The sequence below is a fragment of the Scatophagus argus genome, chromosome 3 (genome assembly GCF_020382885.2).
Source record: "Scatophagus argus isolate fScaArg1 chromosome 3, fScaArg1.pri, whole genome shotgun sequence".
Lineage (NCBI taxonomy): Eukaryota > Metazoa > Chordata > Actinopteri > Scatophagidae > Scatophagus > Scatophagus argus.
Genome location: NC_058495.1, coordinates 6,646,394 through 6,667,501, shown reverse-complemented (window position 1 = coordinate 6,667,501; position 21,108 = coordinate 6,646,394). Strand labels below are relative to the sequence as shown.

Genomic DNA, 21,108 nt, shown 5'->3' with positions numbered 1-21,108 from the left:
TATCTCTTCACTATGTTATCAATCACTACAGGCCATTATCATGTCCACACAATTACTCTTACAAAAATATAAAAATGGTAATCCTCACCAGAGCCAAGAACGAAAAATGTGCAAAGCAGCATATGAATACTGTTGTGCATGACTGTGTCAGGAGAACACAGAATTGGAGCTTTGTATGGAGTAAAACTAAAGTTCGAAATTGCTTTGAGAATTAGCTTGTCCAAACATGTCAGAGGACTCAGTTAGACATCCAATTAAGGCTGTTGCTCTCCCAGGGCTATCGGCTGTAACAACTTTTATTAACTACTCTCTTATGAAAAATGAATCCAAGCATTCTGCAAAAAGATTAGTGAGGGGTCGGGTTTGACGTTTAATCCCGTTCGAAAGGTTTGCTCATTTTTATTGCACAAGTCATGACAGTTTATGTAGAACTCTCACTAGCAGCTTAGAAGAAGAATTAGATAAGTGGCAGTAGCATGAAAACATGTAGAAGTCCATGTCTCAGGGCATTTCAGTTTAGTTGTCACAAGTGTCAGTGAAAGCCTCTCAATGTACATATAGGGTACATGAAATATCCATCTCAGCTGCAGCCACCCTTTCGCTGCCTTTGTCTTTCTGGCAGATGGCGATTAGATCAGTTAAGCACCATGGCAAGGTGCCCACATGCTGCCAGAGAAGCAAATTTGTTTTCCTTTTGTGGCCTGTTCACCTCTTGTTGTTTTTTGTCTGCATTTTGTAATCCTGTGTTTAGTTCTTCATGGGTGACTCACGTACATGGACAGCGTTTTACCATGCACAGATTAAGCAGCCTTGTTTTCTTTCATGCTGTGTGACTGGGCTTCTCTTTATGCTTGCTCTTCCTCGTTCCCACGCGTTGTGCTGCACATTTATTATTTATGAATGCATGCAAAGCTACTTCTGCTGAAGCAAATGGAATGGGAACCCTGCCTTGCTCCAGTGTAAATAATGCATTTGGCACGAATTTGCAGTCTTCAAAGGTATTGGTGGACTTTTAGATGGTGGAGCACAATGTTGTCTCAGAACCCCGTGAATACTGGCCCATGTCCCAAAATGTTGCCCTTTAGAGTGTCTGGCACATACTCTGCTGTCCTAAAGGGGGGCTAATGAGGTGCAGTACAGTAGTTCCAAGTAATTTTTTTTCCTCACCCTACTCTTATTATGATGCAGAACAGAGCCCAGCAGCACCACCAGCAGCATGGGGACTCATTATTTAAGTGGTGCTCTGAGTGGTAAGGGTGGCTTGTTTTCCTAGAAAGCTCTGCCGTATCACTTTTTGGCCATGAACACGGCAATACAAGCGAATCTTGCCTGTGAGAACAGCAAAACAAACTTTCTGCTCTCAGCAGAGAACAATCCTATCGATGACCCAAAACTGAGTGAACTGAAACAGATTCAGGAGCCATCGCCCCTGTTCTACGTTAATGCAGGGAATCACCTAACTCCCATGTCAGTTTCTCACTTCATTAGAATTGTATTTCTTTTTACAGCTCATCTCTAGAACTGAAGTTGGCCTATTTCAGACTCAGTACAGTATGTGCTGAAGTGCAGGGCGCTGCTGACTGAATAAAGGGGTGACATCACAATGCTGTCACTCTTCTGAGAGACTAGTGACTTTAATGTTGGTGCAGAATGTAGGACAGAAAAAGTTTGGCACCTCGTGAAGCTGCACTGGCAGAGGACTGGTTTCAGTCATGGTAGGGATGCAGGGGGACGGTTGGAGTATGCCAAGGAGGAAGGTAGTTTAGAGGTTTTCATACATTTGATGTATTTGTAAACCTCTCACTACGCTGCCATCAAACATGAAAAAAGGAATAGATACAAAAAATCCTTCTGTATATTTATACTTACTTCCAGATACAGGAAAATTATATTAGAAGGTTAGGAAATGGGACTGCTTACATGGAACATGAAAAACGGCACTACAATTTCAATTTGATTATAACCTCTGTAAACCAGTGCTTTGGTCTTTTGGGACCATAGATTAGGCCACCATTAAGTTATAACTGTTGCAATGATATGATGGAAAGCCATGGCAGACTAAATGTTGGACCCCTGCTCGTTGTCTTTCACTCAGCTTGCATGACGTAGGTTACATAAGTGATCGTTAAGGTGTTGGGGACATCTTGTTGGGAATCCTGCAATGATTGTCTTTTGCTATAACACATTACACTGGATAAACTTATTTTCTTTACTCAACTTCCTATGTCAGTTGTATTGTGTCATCACTGGGCTGATAATGTGTAGTATGCATTTTGCTGTACAGTATATAAGTTACTTACTATCTATCTATCCATTCTGCGTGATTATTGGTTAGATTTACAAAAACTACAGAGAAGAGAAAAGTGGCTGGGGAACTTATTGTCCCCTCTTCAATGTGGCTGCAGGCATTTGTTGCATGTCATAAAATATATAATATTGCAAATATTGAGTATTGCAAAAACAGTACTCAAGTCTGTGCATTAGGGATCATGTCTGCACTACAATATTGACACAGAGGAGAGGTGTGCAATCACGACTGCATTGTGGTATTTGCGTGTGAAATTCAATTTTATATGGAAGGAGGAAATAATATGTTAGAAATATCTCCCACTTCACCTGCTCCTGAAAATCATTGAGGAGCAACGTTAAGTCCACATACAGGGATTGTTGATCTGTTGGTTTAGTGCCGTCTCTAGTCATTTTGCTCGGGCTTCTTTTCTTGATAGGTCTTATCTGCTCAGTCAGTCGTTGGAGCTTAATGTGAATATGAGGACCCGAATGAACACTGTTTATTCTAGAGTGACTTATATTGCTTAAAAGCAGCAGAATAATTTTCTGCTTCAGCAGACACATTGTTGGATGAAATGTAGAAATAAAGCTTGAAGATCCACTTAGCATTACTTTGATCTTATTACAGCTTATGCCTGGCTCATGCATTCAGTTTATGTCAAAATACTTTTCACGGTTTTGAATATTCATTTAAGTCGGTAGTACACCCAGCACACGCAGTCTGGAAGAGCAGTATGTGACTGAATCGATATCAGACTTGACAAAAGTACTGTAGAGGGGAAAATAATTTAGAAAAATAACCCAGAAAATTCAAATTTCAAAATTCAAACCTGTCTCAGTGTTTAAAATGCAAATTAATCAAAAGTATCCACAAGATCACAAATTCTGTGTGAGTGAAATGTTAATGCAACCAAGACAGCATTTACCAGCATAATTTGCTTTGTGAATGTTGACTGGGTTTTAGTTTTTGCTTGTTATTATTCTTAGGCAGCTCTGTCAGTATTTATGAAAAAGATTATCGCACATACAAAGTTTCAAATAATAATAACTAATATTATTATTTATTTAACACTTTTAAAAATCTATGTAACAAAGTGCTTCACAGAGGCAGCAGAATAAAACAAATAAGTCATGAAATCATCCGCTTAAAACAGAAACAAGAAAACAGATAAAACAAAACAGATAAAAGCCTTAAACTCAAGTGAAATCAGGAGAGCCTCTCTGATAAAAGTATGTTTTAAGAAGGGATTAAAAAGGGATCAGTGACTCAGCTGATGTGATGTCCCAAGTCTGGGGGCCCCTGACTGCAAACACCTTCTGTCCTTTAGTTTTCAGCCAGACATCTGAAACAGACAGAAGATCTCTGCCCAAGGATGTCAAACCTTCCAGAAATCAAATACTGTAACCTGTTGCATGTATTAAGAACAAGCTTTCAATATTTTTATATTTTTGAAAACTATTTGCTTGCAACCAGAAAATGTATGAGTGACAGTGATAAAGCCTATGAATCACTCATACCTCAGAAATAGAATTGACTTACTGGATTCTTTATTCCTCCCTCTATCTTGAGCGTTAAGATCAAGTTTGCTCACTTGTCAAGAATTAATTGTGAATATGTATTTATTAAATAAAATGAGTGTAAAAAAATAAATGATCATATTTCAGATATATACAAAATATGACGAAGGTTTTACATGATGACAACTCTGTTGTGTTATGCACAGTGTATAATCATTCATTATCTGTCACACATGCTTCATAGGAGGACTTTGAGTCATTAACAAAAACATTTAATACTTAAATGCTTAAATAATAATAAAATACTTAATGCTTCTGTATTTTTTAGTGAATTTAACGAGGACACATTCTTTTGCATGTAGCATATTAAAATTAACTGAATGGTGACTTATAAATATGAATGTAGCTGTACAGTATGTCAAGCATTCATTTTTCCCTTTTGAAATTTCATCCAGCCCTCATTGTGATGCTTGGATGGAGACATACAGTGTGCTGAACGCCGTTTGGTCTTTCATTTGCATAAAATGGGACTGACCAGAAAAACAAAGAGTGCCCCTATGCTAGCAGCGCTCTTTTAAACCTACGGCGGCCGACTTTGTTGCCTGTGCAGTGTGATGATGCAATGGGACAGCTATCTGATCCCTGCTGCGTTGTACCGTGTGTCCGGTGGCAGAGAACATGCTGTGAGGACACAGGATGAGTCAGAAGCAAGTAGACCTCGCTGAACCACAGTAGAGGTACAGAGATAGAGAGGAACAGAACGAGATAGAGGGACTAGCCAAGTGTGTCAGAGGACTTCGGCTACACCGAGATGACCTCTGCCTCTGCGCCTGAGGGGATATTTTCCAACAGGTCTGAGCCTAATGTGGGCTTCTGGAACTAAGTACTCTGCCTCTTCTGGCCTTCCGCTTCCAAAATAACACCACGCCAAGCCCGGCGGGGAGTAAATGCTGGAACACCGCTGCAGTCGTCCACCACTGCCCACTAAATTTACTGCTGTTTTTCATAACTCCAATTTTCTCTGTCAGCATTAGACACGGTGGGAGTCTGCAAGTCGCATAGAGTTTGAATGTGGCAAGTTATTGAACCAGAAATAACTATGAAACTCAAGTTTTTACATAGCAGAACTGAAAACGCTCTCTATCTTTATAGCACAGATCTGACTCCCATGTTTGAATGGAAAGCACTATTTTCACCGGATATCTAAGAGCCACTGTTAAATAGTGCAGACTAATAGGTATTCCAGCACTGTTGATGCTGTCCCTAGGGGCACAGTGGGGCAAGCTTTAATTGATTAGATGAAAAACACAACTGATGGAGCATGGCACACTGTTTTTGACACATAATATGTATTATTGATGCATTAACCCATAAAATTGCCCTTGGTTTCCTTAATAAAGATCTGATTCGTTGTGATAAATTATACCGTATTTTACTACAAAAAGCATTACATTATTTTTGGTTGATGCTCAGTTTTAGTAGAGAATGATAACTACTGTAAATACATAGATTAAAATTCTATCTGCATATTTATTTACATTAATTAATAATTTAATGCAAAAATATCTCTTGCAAATTTCTTCTCAGATTGCAAATGGCCCCAGAAACCTCCATCAAGGTTAAGTTGTATGTTGTCTGAAAGTCAAGTCTCAGTGCAGAAAATGCTATTAGGGTTTGCAGCTGCTTATAAAACTTGTTGTGAGCGCATGCCAATCATTTAAGGCAACTCAGATGAGCTTACGACAACCTTTTGATCTCCTCAGAAAATGAAAAACATATGATTTGTGAAATAGTTGGCAGTGATGTGAATTTAGGAAAGAATGTATGTGTATTACAGTCAACTTTTTTGTATATAACAAGAATAAATCTGCAATTTGAAAACATTTTTAATTACATTTATTAAATTATTTTTGCAGCAACGAAAATCATAAATGAGAATGACTATGCCTTGGTTTTCTAATTGCCTTTTTTCCCTTCCTTGTATAACACTCTCATATGTACATGCTTACAACATTTTGCACCTGACTGCCAACTAAGCCATATGCTGCGGTGTTAATTGGGCATTTGATAACATGCTATGTACTATTCCCTAAGAAGTTATAATTCTGTCAGGTACTCAGTCCTGCTGACTTAACTCTGTCATTGACAATGATGCTCATCTGTCACTTGTTGTGTGAGTTTCCCATGGCAGTTGGTTGTGTAATGTGTAAATCTTATAAGTTTCCTGTAGGATTGCGAGGGATTTGTGGCTACAAAAAGACGCTTATGGCAAATTCTATCACTTTATGGAAATGGCCATTCCCCTAATCCATTCATCTAGGGATTTAAGTGGCACGCTTTCCTGCTCATTCTGTCGTTACAATCCTTTTGTAAAATGGTCGCTGCAACAGCGTTTTGGATAGGCAGTGTCTCAGCTTCCAAGACATTTCTACATTCAACCTTATCATTATTATCAGGAAAAATGCTGTAAAACAAGGAAGTGAAATGCATGTGAGGCATCTTACCACCTGTAGGAGAGAATAACAAAAGAAATAGTTATTGTCATTACCAAGATTGCAGTAAGAATTCATTTCAAATGAGTTATCTCATGTCTACTAACCAGAGAGGCAGCAGTTAACCTCAGACTACATAAGTTACGGAATATTAGGTCGGTGTCTAATTACTTTTAACTAATTATAATTACCATTTATTTCAGACATTAAATGGTTGTTTCACACAATTGTCCTGTTGTCTGTAAAAACATATTTTCCCCATTATAGTGTAACTATACTATTTGTACTAATGCTAGCTCTTAAATTCATTTAAGTATATTTTATTCTGATATCAAGCTTTCATGACTGGTAATTGCTGATAATAATCTTCTGACAGTGGTTTAAGTCCCTATAGCTCCTCAATTGTAAATATTTGCTGCTTTTCATTGAAGTTTTGGTTTGGACTATTGTTCAGTCAACAATATATAATATAATATAACAACAACAAGATACTTTAAAACATCACCATTTTTTACTATTGCCTGACATTTTATAGACTAAAGCTTTAATTGAATAAACAAGACAAAAATGGGCAGAAAAATCAATAATGAAATAGTCACAGCCCCACTTATAACCTCATATAGTCTGTTAGCTCTAATCGAGTGTTGCTGTAAATCTTCAGAGGAATAATGCGTCACATTTCTGGATGCACGTGCACTGATTGATCATACTGTATTGCTTTTGTTGAGTGTGGGGGAGCTCAGCCCTGCACTCATACAGACAGGCAGCGACACTGAGAGCAGAGGCATAGAGGCAAAAGTCCATGCTGGTGGTTCCACTCTCTTCACCGGTGGCTTAAACAATGCCTGGGCGTGTACTTTTACGATCCGAAAACTGCAGTTAGTTCTGCTCTGTCACTGGCTGCTGGATCTATCTATTACAAGAAAGAATGTGCAAGCCTCATCACTGTTATCAAATTTCAGAAATTACAATCCTGTAAGAAGATTTTTATCACCCAGTCCAAGTAGGCATGTGTATATATATATATATATATATATATATGTAAAAAGAAGTCTGACTGTTACAAAAAGACCTACTATGTACTGTTAATATGAACACAGTAATGTGTTACATACAACAGACTCCCATGTTTTCTCTGTCAGAGCAGTAGCTGTTTATGTAACTGAGGAAAGGCTTGGCATGGCACATGACTGCTATACAACCAACTGTGTGGCATATTTAGAGAAGAGGTAAACAAAAACACCTAATATAAACAGGAACATTGGTTTTGTTTTGCCCTACAACCACAGCAGCCACCTCGAGCTCGTCCACTTTTGTGTCATGTGTCAGCTGTAAACACTTTCCTTTGCCTGAGTAGTTGTATTTACTTACTACTGCTACAAGGCAATAGTTGCTCTGGGGGAAGTTTGTTGTGTGAAAGTTTGTGTGTGTGTGTGGACATTAATGTGTCGATTATGTCTATCTGTATATCTGTTTGGCCATAATTAGAGAGAATGCTTTTTTTGCACAATGAAAAGCTGTGTGCCTCACAAATACCAGAAATAGCAAGAGATCAAAAGGTACAAGGAGTGTTAAGTTGCCTTGGTTGCTATGCAACAGCAAATTTGCCAATAGCATGGAAGATACAGTATCTATTTAGTAAATGAAGGAAGACGTTTAGCGCCATTCATTTGCCTCACAAGAAATTGGCAGCCTGTTCGGTGCTCTCAGAATAGTGCAGTCTTGTATCATGAGAGAATTCAGAAATGTAGGTTGTAGTGTACTCGTAACCTTGCTGAAGGACTGTTGTTAACTGTTAAACAGTTAAACAGCTCAGATATTCACATTCTCTCTCAGTATTTTACTGTTTACTGTTTTAATACGTTTATTGCTAATAATGATATCATTGTGAACCCTCTCTACATGCAGCCTATTGGCTCCCACCTATTTTTTCAGCATGCTAGTTTAGGTCCTAATTCGAGGAAGTTATTAAAAACAATTTGAGTTTCGAGTTCCTTCACTTGCTCTTAAAACAAGATGAGTCACTAACTCTGTGAAGTCAGTAAAAGCCAATCATCAAATGAGCACTCAAACCTGCACAGGGTGCACTTGTGTCATAAAATGACTACAAAGTTAATTTATGAGAGGATGCAAAAGGTGCAAAGCACGGAGAGGATGCATGAACCTGCTGTGGACAAACCAGCGAAAATAACTTCATATCCAAACTGCATTCAGATTGATCATCACACTATGTTTGTGTGTGCCTGCAGCATGTAAAAATCAGTCTTAACCTACTAGGAAATAGGTTTACCCTGATCAGGCCATTTTATGATGAGCCACCTGGTCTAAGTGCCACATCCATCAGGCGGAATAATTTTCCTGTTAACCAACTCCAGCAGGCCACCTGAACACTACCAGGCAGAGTGTGGAAACTGTAATGTGAGATGCTAGAGTAAATTTAAATCTTGTTTGGAATAAAACATGGGATTCTTCTGCTCAGCCCCCAAATCTGCAAACATTCACAGACTAACTGCTTGACGTTTCATTTTCAAAGCATGCGCTCAAATTCCAATTATTTCTGGAGTTCTGCCATCAGAGCAGATTTATTAGTTTTCTTCCTTTCCTGTTGTCAATAACTGAAACTGAGTTAAAATAAGAATGTGAACAGAAGCTGAACCTGAACCTGAAATGGTTCAAGTTCAGTCTGTTATAATTATATATACCCTGAACCTGAACCATATATATTTATATCTATATATATATAGATATATATATATATTTTAATTAAAGGTCTATTTAAAACATCTGCTCATCATCATCATCTGGTTAGTCTGGTGTTGGTGGCAGCATGTGTTGTAAAAACCTAACGGGAGCACAGATGAAATAGAAGAATAGAATAGTTATTTAACTCTGTAGGAGTTATTTTAATTGGTCAGGGCCAAATGAGCCGACAAAAAGATTAAGTGGACCACTTCACTTATCCTGGAAGCTGTCTTGTGAATCTGTTTTGTAATGGAAAGTTCTGCAGAAGCCAGACAAATTGACACAGAGCCTGTAGGTGTTGGAGCCGCTGTGAAGATGTTTATGATGCAGGTCTTCAAATGCCCATGCTCAAAGATACTTTGTGGTGTTTTGTTTTTTTGGAACTATACAGTTATGTTTGCTACAGTTTCTTGCCAAAATGCATATTTATTCTTGAGGCCTGATAAATATTATATATATTTATATTATAAATATATATAATTATATTATATTATATATTATATTAAATTCAACAGACTCAAGCATTGCTCCTTGGCACTGCTAGTGGCTACCAAACCTATGAAATGATGCATTCAATATCAGAAAACACATTTTTAAAATTGAATTCAGCAGGAAAAACCTGATCTCTCACAAAATACAAAATCAACACATTTGACATTTTGTGTACATGTATCTCAAAAATTCCGAATTTTCTCGAAACTTTTTCTTGAAATTTGATTTTTCTGAGAACACTGAACTGGATCCTTTAGCTTCAACAGGCAGCCACATGAAAACGAGTGCAAATCTAAACCGTAGGCTTCAAACAGTCCCTGCAAAATCTGTTGGTGATGCTTCAGACACTGTGTTTATGTTTGTCTATAGTCTGTGTGTGTGTGTAATATTTTGATTGCATCAGCTGTCTGATACAGTACAGAATTAGAGCCTCTGTTAAGATCTCACCCAGCGCTGGCTGCCAGTACAAAGGCACTCACAGCAAAAACATCTCCCTCATATGCGAGCCTCTGCCAGATAAGCCAGAGTTGATCTCTTTGCATGAAACCAAGCATTTTGCTAATTTGAGTGGCTGCACTGGAACAGAGTTCAAAGCAGAACTGTGATTTGCGGCTGCTTTCTCATGAGAGACGAGGCCAGTTCTGTTGGCAGTAAGATGAGCCACTGATTGCATTGCTTGTTCCGCTCTCCTCAGGCCTCTCAGATGGAGATGGAGAGCATTACTGGACAACAGCCCTCTGAAAGTACATGAAGATTACTGAGCTGAGCACATTAAGGCAGACCCCACAAACAACATTACTCACCTCCCAGGTAGCAGGATGACAGCAAGTGGGAGAGAAGGAGACTGAGAGTGTAAACAGACTTCATTTGTTCTAGCTGTCTCCATCTCTAAATTGGTATTATAAATTGCAGAGTGTTTATACTGTGCTGCCAACTCTCACACTTTTGGCTTTCAGGCTTTGTCTCATGCTGCTCAAACAAATCAAATGTGGGGAAGCCACAAAGCCACTCATGTGTAAAAATATGCTTATATACAGTGGGGGGGGGGGGGGGGGGGGGGTGCTCTAGCTTTCAATTAAGGAGGACAGACTCTTCCATGTTCAGTCATCCCACGGGGAGTCCATAACCGGTATGTCTCACATCCAAGACTGTGGTGATTATTATTATTAAGGCAACAATGTGAAACCTCTACCAAGCAAACATACCTACAAAAAAGCCATAAAACAATAACGCAAGTTAGTTCAGTTCAATTCAATGTATTTATATAGCGCCAAATCACAACAACAGTTGTCTCATGACGCTTTCCAAGTAGAGCAGGTCTAGACCAATCTCTTTAATTTGATTTTTAGAGAGACCCAACAAAACCCCTTTGAGCAAGTATTTGGCGACAGCGGTGAAGAAAAACTCCCTTTTAGAAGCCAAAACCTCAGAGCAGACCCCGGCTCTATGTGGGCAGCCATTTGGGGTGGAGGGTGGGGGGTGGTTTTGACGGTAGTAGTAGCAATGGCAATAGTAGTAATAATAATAATGCAGAAATATAACAAGTGGTAATAACAGTTGTTGATGTCAAGCAGGACCACAGAAGGAGCTATGTGATCCTTGGCAACCTGAGAGACGAAAAAGCACAAGATTTGGTTAGTTAAGTTAGTACATGCACTGATGGGACATGAATGTGTGTGGAGGAATCAGAATCAGAAGAATCAGCTTTTATTGCCGGCATATATATTTTTACATACGCACACTGAATTTGTCCTCTGCTTTTAACCCATCCTTAGTTGAACACACATGCAACACCCAGCAAATTACAAGCAATGAAACACAAAGGAGCAGTGGGCAGCATAACTAGGGGCCAGCCTAAGCCAGCCCTAACTATAAGCTTTATCAAAAAAGAAGAATTTAAGTCTACTCTTGAACGTAGAGCGAGTGTCTGCCTTCTGGACTGAAGCCGGAAGACGATTCCATAGGGAGGGAGCTTGATAACTAAGGGCTGTGCTTCCCGCTCTACTTTTGCTGACTCTAGGAACCACAAGGAACCCTGCATCCTGGGAGCAAGTTCTAGTTGGATAATAAGGTACTATGAGGCTTTGTATGTGAGGAGGAGTATTTTAAAGTGTGTTCTGAATTTTACAGGCAGCCTGTGTAAAGACGCCAATACAGGAGAAATATGCTCTCTAATATGAGTTTTTGTCAGTACATGTGCTGCAGATGTCATAATGCTCTGGACCTTTATTTTAGGAGTCTTTTCACTAACTGGACGTCTTTTAATCAAAGTATACCTTCAGTGATCACACAGCAGTGAGAGAGGTACTGTGTGCATTTTCACAGTGGCACAGCAGTGGTAATGTCATTAATTATTCATAACAATTAATTATCCCTGACACTGTGACAGGATTGGTCAGGATCTAACAGATTTCATTGACCTCTTTTACTTTTCTACAGTTCAGTCAGGTAAACTGTCACACACCTTTCCTCATTTGTAATATTGCTCACCGGTTGTCCTCAAGCTGAGTTCTGAGCTTCATCACAGCTGTAGGACCATTTTTATTTTAATCTAACTATGGAAAATCTTTTCTTTTTTTAATTTTTTTTGCCCAGTCAAATAGTTAAGGGATTTCTTTTTTGTTTTTGCTCCCTATGTAGAATCTCAGTAAAACAACAACACAATGGAAGTGAATAAGCTGATGCATAACAATTAGTGCAGATTTACTTTGCTTTTCTTGTGGTATTTATTCAGATTACAGCAACAATGCAGCATGTAGCTACAATGAGGAACTCTGCCGTGGGGCCCTCAGCACGTTTATCCTTAAAGGGGATTTAGTCTTTTTTAAAACCTTGGCCCTGTGGTTACAAATTTTGGTGTGTAAATTATTCATATTTACCAAAAGATTTTGAATTGGTCCAGCAGATTCCCTCAGCCAGCAGCCTCAACACGGCTGTGATAGCTGTAATGTGATCCTTTGGGGCAACTCCCACTGTCAAAGTTATGTCAACTGAAAGTGCCTTTTCCACTCACAGGCTGAGATTGTTACTCTAGGTGTCTGGCAACACTATAGAAAGGAACCCAATTGTAAAATCCTTTCTGTTTAACTAGAAACACAGGTCTGGCTCAAGGAGAAGTATCATTCAAAAATTTTATCAGAGATGAGCTGTTGCCTCATATAAATAGTTGAAATCAGCTAAATCTTTAGCCAGGACTTTGGAAATAAATACTTGCCAGCCGTTCCTCTTGGAAAACTTCAAACACCAGTTTCCAATTTTGACTCACATTTCTCATCGTCTTCCTGCAACAACTTCCCTCTCAATTTCAGAAGGCTTCTTCTCAGTGACACTTGTGTATTCAGATTAAACAAAACGGATTTAACTTGTTAATGAACAGGTGTTTCTCTGTAGGAATAAAAAACCTTTGGGAGCTTGTTGGCATGAGCCCACATGAGCTAACCTGAACATCTGAGTGTCCGTGTGATGCAAATGTGTCTGACCGCTGATGATGTTCTGTCTTGTGTTTCTCAGAATGCGGGAGAGGGACCTACAGAGCATGTGCAGAAGGGCGCTGCTGCTGACCGTCTGTATGGTGTCTCTCTGGGGACAACTGACCAGCGCATCGTCACACAGAAGCCACATAGGTACAACACTGCATGAGTTCCTCACTGTTCTTTTTCCCGGGGCATCTTGCCCAGAACAAGAAAAGTTTTCTATGGCTGGCTGATGAACAGCTCTGCTGGAGAAGCTTAGGATTAAAGGAAAGTGTGTGTGGTGTAATTTTATTCTTTCATATTTGTCCTATTGTCACTGCCCATGAAAAGTCTAAAATAGATTAATTGAGAAAACTGCTTTTAATGCATTTTGGAAAATAATGGGAGCCTTTGACTTCCAGGAGAGGAGGCAGCAGCATTAGACTGTGGAAAATAAAGCAGCACGATAGATATTTAATGGCATTCAGAAGAAAAACAAACAAACAAGTGGAATTATTCACATAGTACATTGCCGCTATAATTTAAGACTTGACTGGCCATTGTTAAGAAAGGCAGAGCATTACTCACTGATTGACCCCGGAAGTTCCTTAAGTTTACCACTTTTAGAGAAACTTGTCAAACTGTGGACAATACAGCACTTTAAACTCTTATTATTTTACAGCCCTATTTTTCAACCCAAACAACAGATCATCACAATAAAAGACAACAAGATGCATCATAACAAATATGATACAATTGATACTGCATCACCAAATTATAACACATCATGTGCAGTTTGATTCAGGTGGATTACAGCTGAGTTATCTCACTGCATTCTGAATGAATTGGTAAAGCAGTCACAGTATGTCACAACCAGTTCTCTACAGCTCCTGTCAGTCGCATGGACTGACCACAGTTCACCTCACTGACTTTTTCAAAAGAAACTGATATAATTAGGGAAGCTTCTTCTGCTTACCAGCAAGGCAAAGATGTGCTGTAAGGTTGCATTTGTGCACATGGGAATTCAGTAGTTTAGCAGCCATGCAAGCAGAGCATGACATGGAAAAAGTAATACCAGTTACAGTAAGTGTGTGTATGTGTGTGTACGCATATGTGTGTGTGTGTCTGTGTGCGTGTTTGTGTGTGTTTGTGTGGCAGGGAATGAGACCTTTTCAAAGTGATTTTCCTTTATGGAGAGATGGCCTGATCCCTGGGCGTATCGGAAGAAACTGTGACTACACATTGATATAATGAGCCTTATTCCACTGGAGGACAAACACACACAATTTCTGCAGGGAAGCAGCTCCACTTTTGCTGAAAACAACAAAACATGACCAGCAAAAGACTTTGATAGGGTGTCAAAATCCAGGCCATGACAGGATAGGCTGCACAGGGAGAGGATGCTCATTATATGAAACAAAACACATCATAGCAGGTGCCTGTCAAGGTGTGTTTTAAGCCAAGGTGAAAGCAGAAGAGGAAAAGCTGTGACAGCAGAATTAACTCTCTTTTTGACTACACCATCTGCTGAATAATTTTACCATTTAATAGCTTCATTTCAGATCCACCTGTGGAGAGACTACAGGAAATGGAGGACTTGAAGGTTTAATGTTAGAGTATACATTATGTGTTGAATATGGGTAATATGTTAATGTTCCATTTTTTTAATTGACTGGTCTGAGAAGGGCAGCACTAAATTTAATGTTCTCTTGGTGTGTTTCAGATCCACACTGTGCACAATTACTATAAAGTGTACACCGTATACTAATCATTACATAGATAGATAGATACTTTATTGATCCTGAGGGAAATTCAAGAAAATAAAGTAAAGAAAAAAATCTACATCAGTTAAATGGTGATTTTGTAAAGCTGCTGATGGAAAATTTGGAAAACATTCAGGAGGCTAAAAAGATTTGTAAAAATACTTATCTCTTTTCCATTGCATATTGTGAGACAATGGAACTTTTTCATATATTTTGACATGTCATGGCTAGAAAAGCAAATGTTTACTCTGCATGGGGTGAAGGCAGCAGGTGCCTACAACTGCTCCAGTCTGAACCTGAGACTAATTCCCACAAGGCAGAAACATGTTTACTCACATGAATTACCAAGACACCTAATGCAACAGAGCCATTGTAAATGTCATTAATTACACACATGGGCTTCTTGCTATGACAAAATAAAAAAATCAACTGTGAAAAAAGTTTACAAGCCAGTGTTTTTATGAAGTTTAATTTGCAGTGGCACAAATGATTTTTCTTGGCACACATGTTCAATTATATAAAAAATTATATTATATTATATTATATAAAAATAGTTTTTTGTTAAAACAGTCGTAAAAGCACGAATAGTCAGACCAGTTCAGCATATTTCATGTGAAAGCAGTGAAGCACTCTGTTACCCTCCTCTTCATGAATACAAGCGGGAAATGTGAGGTAAAATATACCATGAAGTAAGTGGACACCCCTTCCCACATATTGTTGTTGTGGTGTGCTTTTCATAGTTTGACCTCAGCCCTTTAGCTCACATTCAGGAAAGACATTTCTGAAATGCTCTTTCCTATTTCAACATGATAATGCCCATGTGCAGAAAGTGAGGTCTACAAAGACATGGTTTCCTGGGGTTAGTGTAGAAGAGCTTGACTGACCTGCACAGAGCCCTGACCTCAGCCCTATCCAGCACCTTTGGGATGAAGTCAAACACCGACTACAAGTCAGGTCTTATCACCCGACGTCAGTGGCCGGCCACACTAATGCTGCTGTGGTTGGATGGGAGAGAATCCCTGCAGCCAGAATTCAGAATCTTGTGAAATCCCCCTCAGAGGAGTGGAGGCTGTTAGAGCAGAATATAAATGATTTTAGCTTCAAGTGACAGTCACACCACAAGTGTAATGATCAGGTGTTCACATACCTTTGGCCCTGTTTAACACTTTTTTGAGCCACTGTAACTCCACATCATTGATGTAGAATCGCATGTTTATTTTTCACCTTATGGTGTGATAAACTAATCAATATATTCAATATTTCCTGAGTACATCTGATGATTGTAGACTGACAGCAGAGTAGTAAATCCATCTTGTTTGACTGCATACATGTTGACTAAACCAGATAATCTTTGGGATTACATTGCTGTCTCTTTGGTCTTTGTATTTGTCCCGCTTTTGTGGTTTGTGCACTCATTCTTGTGATTTATTAGGGGCGAGAGAGAGAGACAGATAGAGAGAGAGAGAGAGAGAGAGAGAAGGCCAACAGAAGTAGCCTGGCCCTGTTCTCCCCGGGCTGCGCTGACACTTAGGTAATCACGCAGCCTGTCCCTGAGCTACGGAGGTCAAGTCAAGGTGGGCCCAATAAACAAACCTCTTTAGCCCCTCTGTTTATTGAGGTGGGGGCTTCACCAAAGCAATTGAACCTTTCACCATAGCCTGACTGGGGCACACTGAGCCCACAGCACGCGCACATAACCCCTGTAATAAGACCACTGCATCCCCCAGAGCACCATCTGCATTCATTAGCAACTCATGAAAGAGTGGAGAAGAAGACGAAAGGCGAGAGAGAGCACGAAAGGAGAGTGTTCTGGAGGGAGAGTGAGTGTGATAACATGTACCTTGCGGCTGGACAATTTGTTTCGGTCTTGTCGATAGGATTTAGACTGATGGTGTGACTGGGTCAAACTGTGGCCTCATTACGAAGCTATTTAGATACATGGATATATATATATATGTATATATATTTATAATATATTTTCCTTTAAACAGTAACTCATTCTATCTCATTTAAAAAACAGTAATCAAGCTTTCTGTGGTTTGCTGGTCAGTGTCTGCGAGGGCAAACGCTGAAATGTGCTAGAAAGGAAAACAGGCGTGAAAAACACATTTCCCACTGAGGCTGTGTGATGCAATGTGGCAGCAGCTTCCTCTTCTTGAGATAACAAACGCTCTAAGCGGTGCCGTTTACAGGTCGTAAACTCTGTTACATTTTTAAATATAAGGCATGAAACCACATGGCTCGTGGATAACTCCACAAATTGGAATCATGACTTTAGAACTCAGGTTTACGCTGGTTTTAAATCAAGGTCCCGTTCTATATTCACACACACACAAGAGGCCAAGCTGCCTTATTAATAAGATGAAACTGTGTGCTGGCTCTCATTTGAATTTAGTGGAATATTTCCATATTTGCTTATGGTAGAGACTTTCTAAAAACTGTGTGATGCACTCTAATGGCTCATTCTCAAGCTGATTTTCATGCTTCAGGGGATTTTTTTTTTTTTTTGTATTCTATGCAAATTGGCCCTCTTCATTTTCAGTGTTTTTAATATCATGAACAAACTGATACTCCAGAGCCCAAATTAAGGGCAAAATCCAACATATACTTTTCCTCCATGATATTAACTTTTTTTTCCCTCTCCCCATTGTCCCAGTCAGATTTTTTTGGGAAAAGATATATTAAGATGTGTCAGGTTAATAAAATTTGTAAAATAAAATATGCTTGCTAGATAAATTAGAAGAGTTTCTGTGTGCCAGCCTGAAGGGTAAAGGGCCGTGAAGAAGGCTTGTCATGCTTGAAGAGTTTTGATGAGAACCAGGCAGCAGCAGAGCACTTTTTTGTGTGTTTAAAGATTTTGATTATTTTAGAAATTCTAAATAATATAATTTGTAGAGTCCAACTTGGAATGGCTCCGGGGTAGATTTAGTCATTGTGTTTTTAATAAAATGAAATTCTTTTTTTTTTTTTGGGGGGGGGGGTTCACACTGTACAATGAATAGGGAAATTGCTGATTGAAAAAGATGATTAAAAAAAGAAGTTGATTTTTAAACTGCATTGTAGTCTTTTCCTTTTTTTTACTTAATCTGTTGGCTTTATGGAGTCAGACTGTCAGACTGACAAAATGTTGTAAAAATTTACCAGACAAGTAAGAATATAACTGAATACATCTATTTCTCTATACTGAATACTACAGGTTACATATCTAAACAGTTCAGTTATCTGCCCACTCAGCAATGGGTAAGCCTAGTGGTATAATAGACTCATTATTATTATAACAAGATTATTATTGCAAATTGTATTGCCAATAAAACATACATTATTTTATATGGGTGAAAGGAAGAGTTTTAATTTATGTAATTCAATCAGATTGGTTGTGAAAAAACAATAATATTCATGATTTAATAGCCAGCATCATCCTACTGATGAGTAAAGCATCAGAGCTCAAGCTGCTGCTTTAGTTTAGCTAGCTGCTAGTTGTGCTGATATTTGTGGATGTGATGTTGTCTGATCCTATGACCTATGAAATGTGGACATGTGTGCCCACCTGTGAGAAATGAATGACAAAACAGACAAAACCATACGCTTTTTATTATTTATTGTTTTATTCAGTTATACTGTATATGCCGGACCTTGTCACACTAGTTCAGCTAGTGTCAATCAGGAAACACAGTCAGCACCAAAGGAAGAAATGGAGGAAAAGTGAGCAATAGAGGAAACATTTGATAAATTATAGCTACCGTAATTGAAAAACAAGACACCGGTTTTTAGTAGCTGTTCCACAGGTCAGATGGTGTCTCATTTTTCAGTTCACTAACACAAATTAAGGCAAAAGAATGAGGAAACATCTTAGGAGAAGATTTTGATCACAGCCAAGTGGATCAGCACTTGGTACATTTTCTACCTCAATATTTCTCATCAGGAGCTTCAAGATAACTGGTCTGTAAGGAATCCTGTAATGCAGTACATCCACTGTATCTCAATTTCTGTTATTGTGTGGTAGGATGCATGCTGTAAACTCCATGCAGTAGGTCAACGTGGAACCCTTGCCCAGGGGTAGCATGACATTATACCAAGTGGCGGTGGAGCAGGTCACCCCCACCCTGGGGATGCGGGTGCGGAGCATTCGTCGTGACATTTGGAGAGCAGGTGGACGACACAATGGTGGACGGAGATAGCGAGTAGAGAGAGATTGAGATGGAGATGTGGGGCTGTTTGAGATGCACTGTGGGGATGACAGGGGTCAGCTCGTCCCATCTCCTGGTGGCAGCTACCGAGATTAGAAAACCATCAAACGTCCTCTGCTATACACATCTGAATGGCAGCTGCATAGATGAGCCGTGAGTGGCTGCGTGTGGCCTTGGTTGTATCCTCTGTGTGTGTGGTTGTGTAGCCAGCAGGGGGGAGCAGGGGGATAGTGGATGTGCTGAGGGAATGTCAATAGTTTTATTTCCATGCTGAAATCAGAGTTTACGCTTTAGCTTGTTCTTCTTGTTGTGTGTGATATTATGCTGGTAAAAATCATCAAAGTGCTCTTACATGTTTATGCCTTCTATGACAAAGGGAAATTTTAGCCTCCTACAACCTGGGCCCTAGTTTTGTAGTTTTGATTATCATTGTTATGGTAATAATAAAATTGTACCCTGCCAAGTGAATTTCAAAGGTTTGGGAAAGCAGAAACACAAGCAGTCAGATGATCAGAAGGGTTTTCAATAGATTTGAAAGAAAAACCAAACTGCACAGTTTTACACTTAGGACAATAAACAGGCCAACATCACTGTTAAACTTTGCCTTGCTGCACGTAACCTCAAATTATACGTTTCATGTCTACACACTGTGTGAGTTGCAAAGGTCAGGGAAATGTAATTTTGTTAACTGCCCCTGTTCGCTCTGATGGAGCCCAAAATGACTTTGTGGACTATAAGCATCACCTGTACATGTGTAAAAAGGTCAGCTTATGCACACAAAACCAACAAAACCAAGCGTGTGCCATCTGTCCGCCCTGTTGACCATGTCTGTTTCAGAGTACACCAAGGTCTTTATGTTATTGTGTTATATATAATAGATGTATATAAATATATTGTGTATAGGTTTTTTTGTATTATGAAAGAAGAACATTTTCTTCAGCTGTATCTCCAGTTGAGGTAGTTTGGATTGGATTTTTTTTGTTGTCTGTTTTTGACAAAAAACAAAACAAAAAAACAAAAAAACAAAAAAATCATTGTTTAAACGTTGTTATCCTTGCCAGTCGACACCAGAAATGCTATAGTTATTACACTAAAAAATAAACTCAGAGGCTTTAATTTTAGGCTTAGCTGCTACAGTACATAAATAAATTACATACTGACATAATTTAGTCTCTAACTTCATATCTTCGAAGTCAATTTTTGCTGTGTAGAAAAAAATTAGCATCCTTTACTAATCTTAACAACTTCCTTACCTGTTAATGACCTGTTACAGTTGCGTCATTATTGAAGAATATGATTAAGGATTAAGATTTCAGATAGCTCTCATAGGCAATATTTTTGGACAGCATTTATCCTTATACATTTAGAATTTTGCTCAATTTTAGTTTCTTACTTTTAAGCTAGTAAGCTAGTCTAAACTTCCCATATAAACACCACGAAATAAGTTGTTAGAAACTGGTGACATTTTTGATTTAGGATAATTCAGCACACTAATTGGTGCTTTTATTTTTCTCCTAAACAGAAACAGGCTTATATACATACGTTTTCTGAAATCATCATAAGCAGAAGTACACCTTTTTGGGAATCGAAGGTTATATAGTCTGGATAAAGTGAGCGACAACAATCTTGCCATGTTTCTAGAGCTTATGAATTATCTTTGTGAATGCAATGTTGCTGTATTTACAAAGGTAATGACATGTTAGTAATTATAGAAATGATGGCCATGATGCAACTTGTAATAAACCAAAATCTCTGTGTCTGTTCTCTGGCCAAAACACAGCTAATCTGTGCTTTCAAGCAAAGACAGCCCAACACAATAGCTCAGAGCAAAGTCTGTCTCTGTGTCTCACTGTGGCAGATAGGACTCATACTGTGTCAGAATCAGATAAGCCAACAGTCTTCCATCTTCATTCCCTCTCAAATTACAGCTCAAGTGTAAACCCATTATCCCTTGCCATATTATAAGTTACCTCTAGCTATTCTGAATCTCAAAGAAATGAGGATTTTCAGATTTTGATAGAAATCGAAGGAAAGCCTGGTGATAACGATTTAAGCTGATGAATGCAATTAGTGGAGAACTGCTAACAGCATGGTGGTAATTGGGTCTTACAAACTAAAAATCTGCCCTCACCCAGCAATTAGAGCAACCTCCTTTAGAGTTAGTCAATTGTAT

At 38.9% G+C, this 21,108-nt stretch overlaps 1 protein-coding gene across 1 annotated transcript in view; it reads left to right on the top strand.

The window, feature by feature from the left end:
• tafa3a (TAFA chemokine like family member 3a) overlaps positions 1 to 21,108 on the top strand; it is an 83,189-nt gene that overhangs the window by 38,777 nt on the left and 23,304 nt on the right. The window contains exon 2 of the mRNA XM_046383111.1: positions 13,044 to 13,156. Coding sequence (XP_046239067.1) covers positions 13,045 to 13,156 — 112 coding nt within the window. The 5' untranslated portion in view covers position 13,044. The remainder of the gene's footprint in view (positions 1 to 13,043; positions 13,157 to 21,108) is intronic.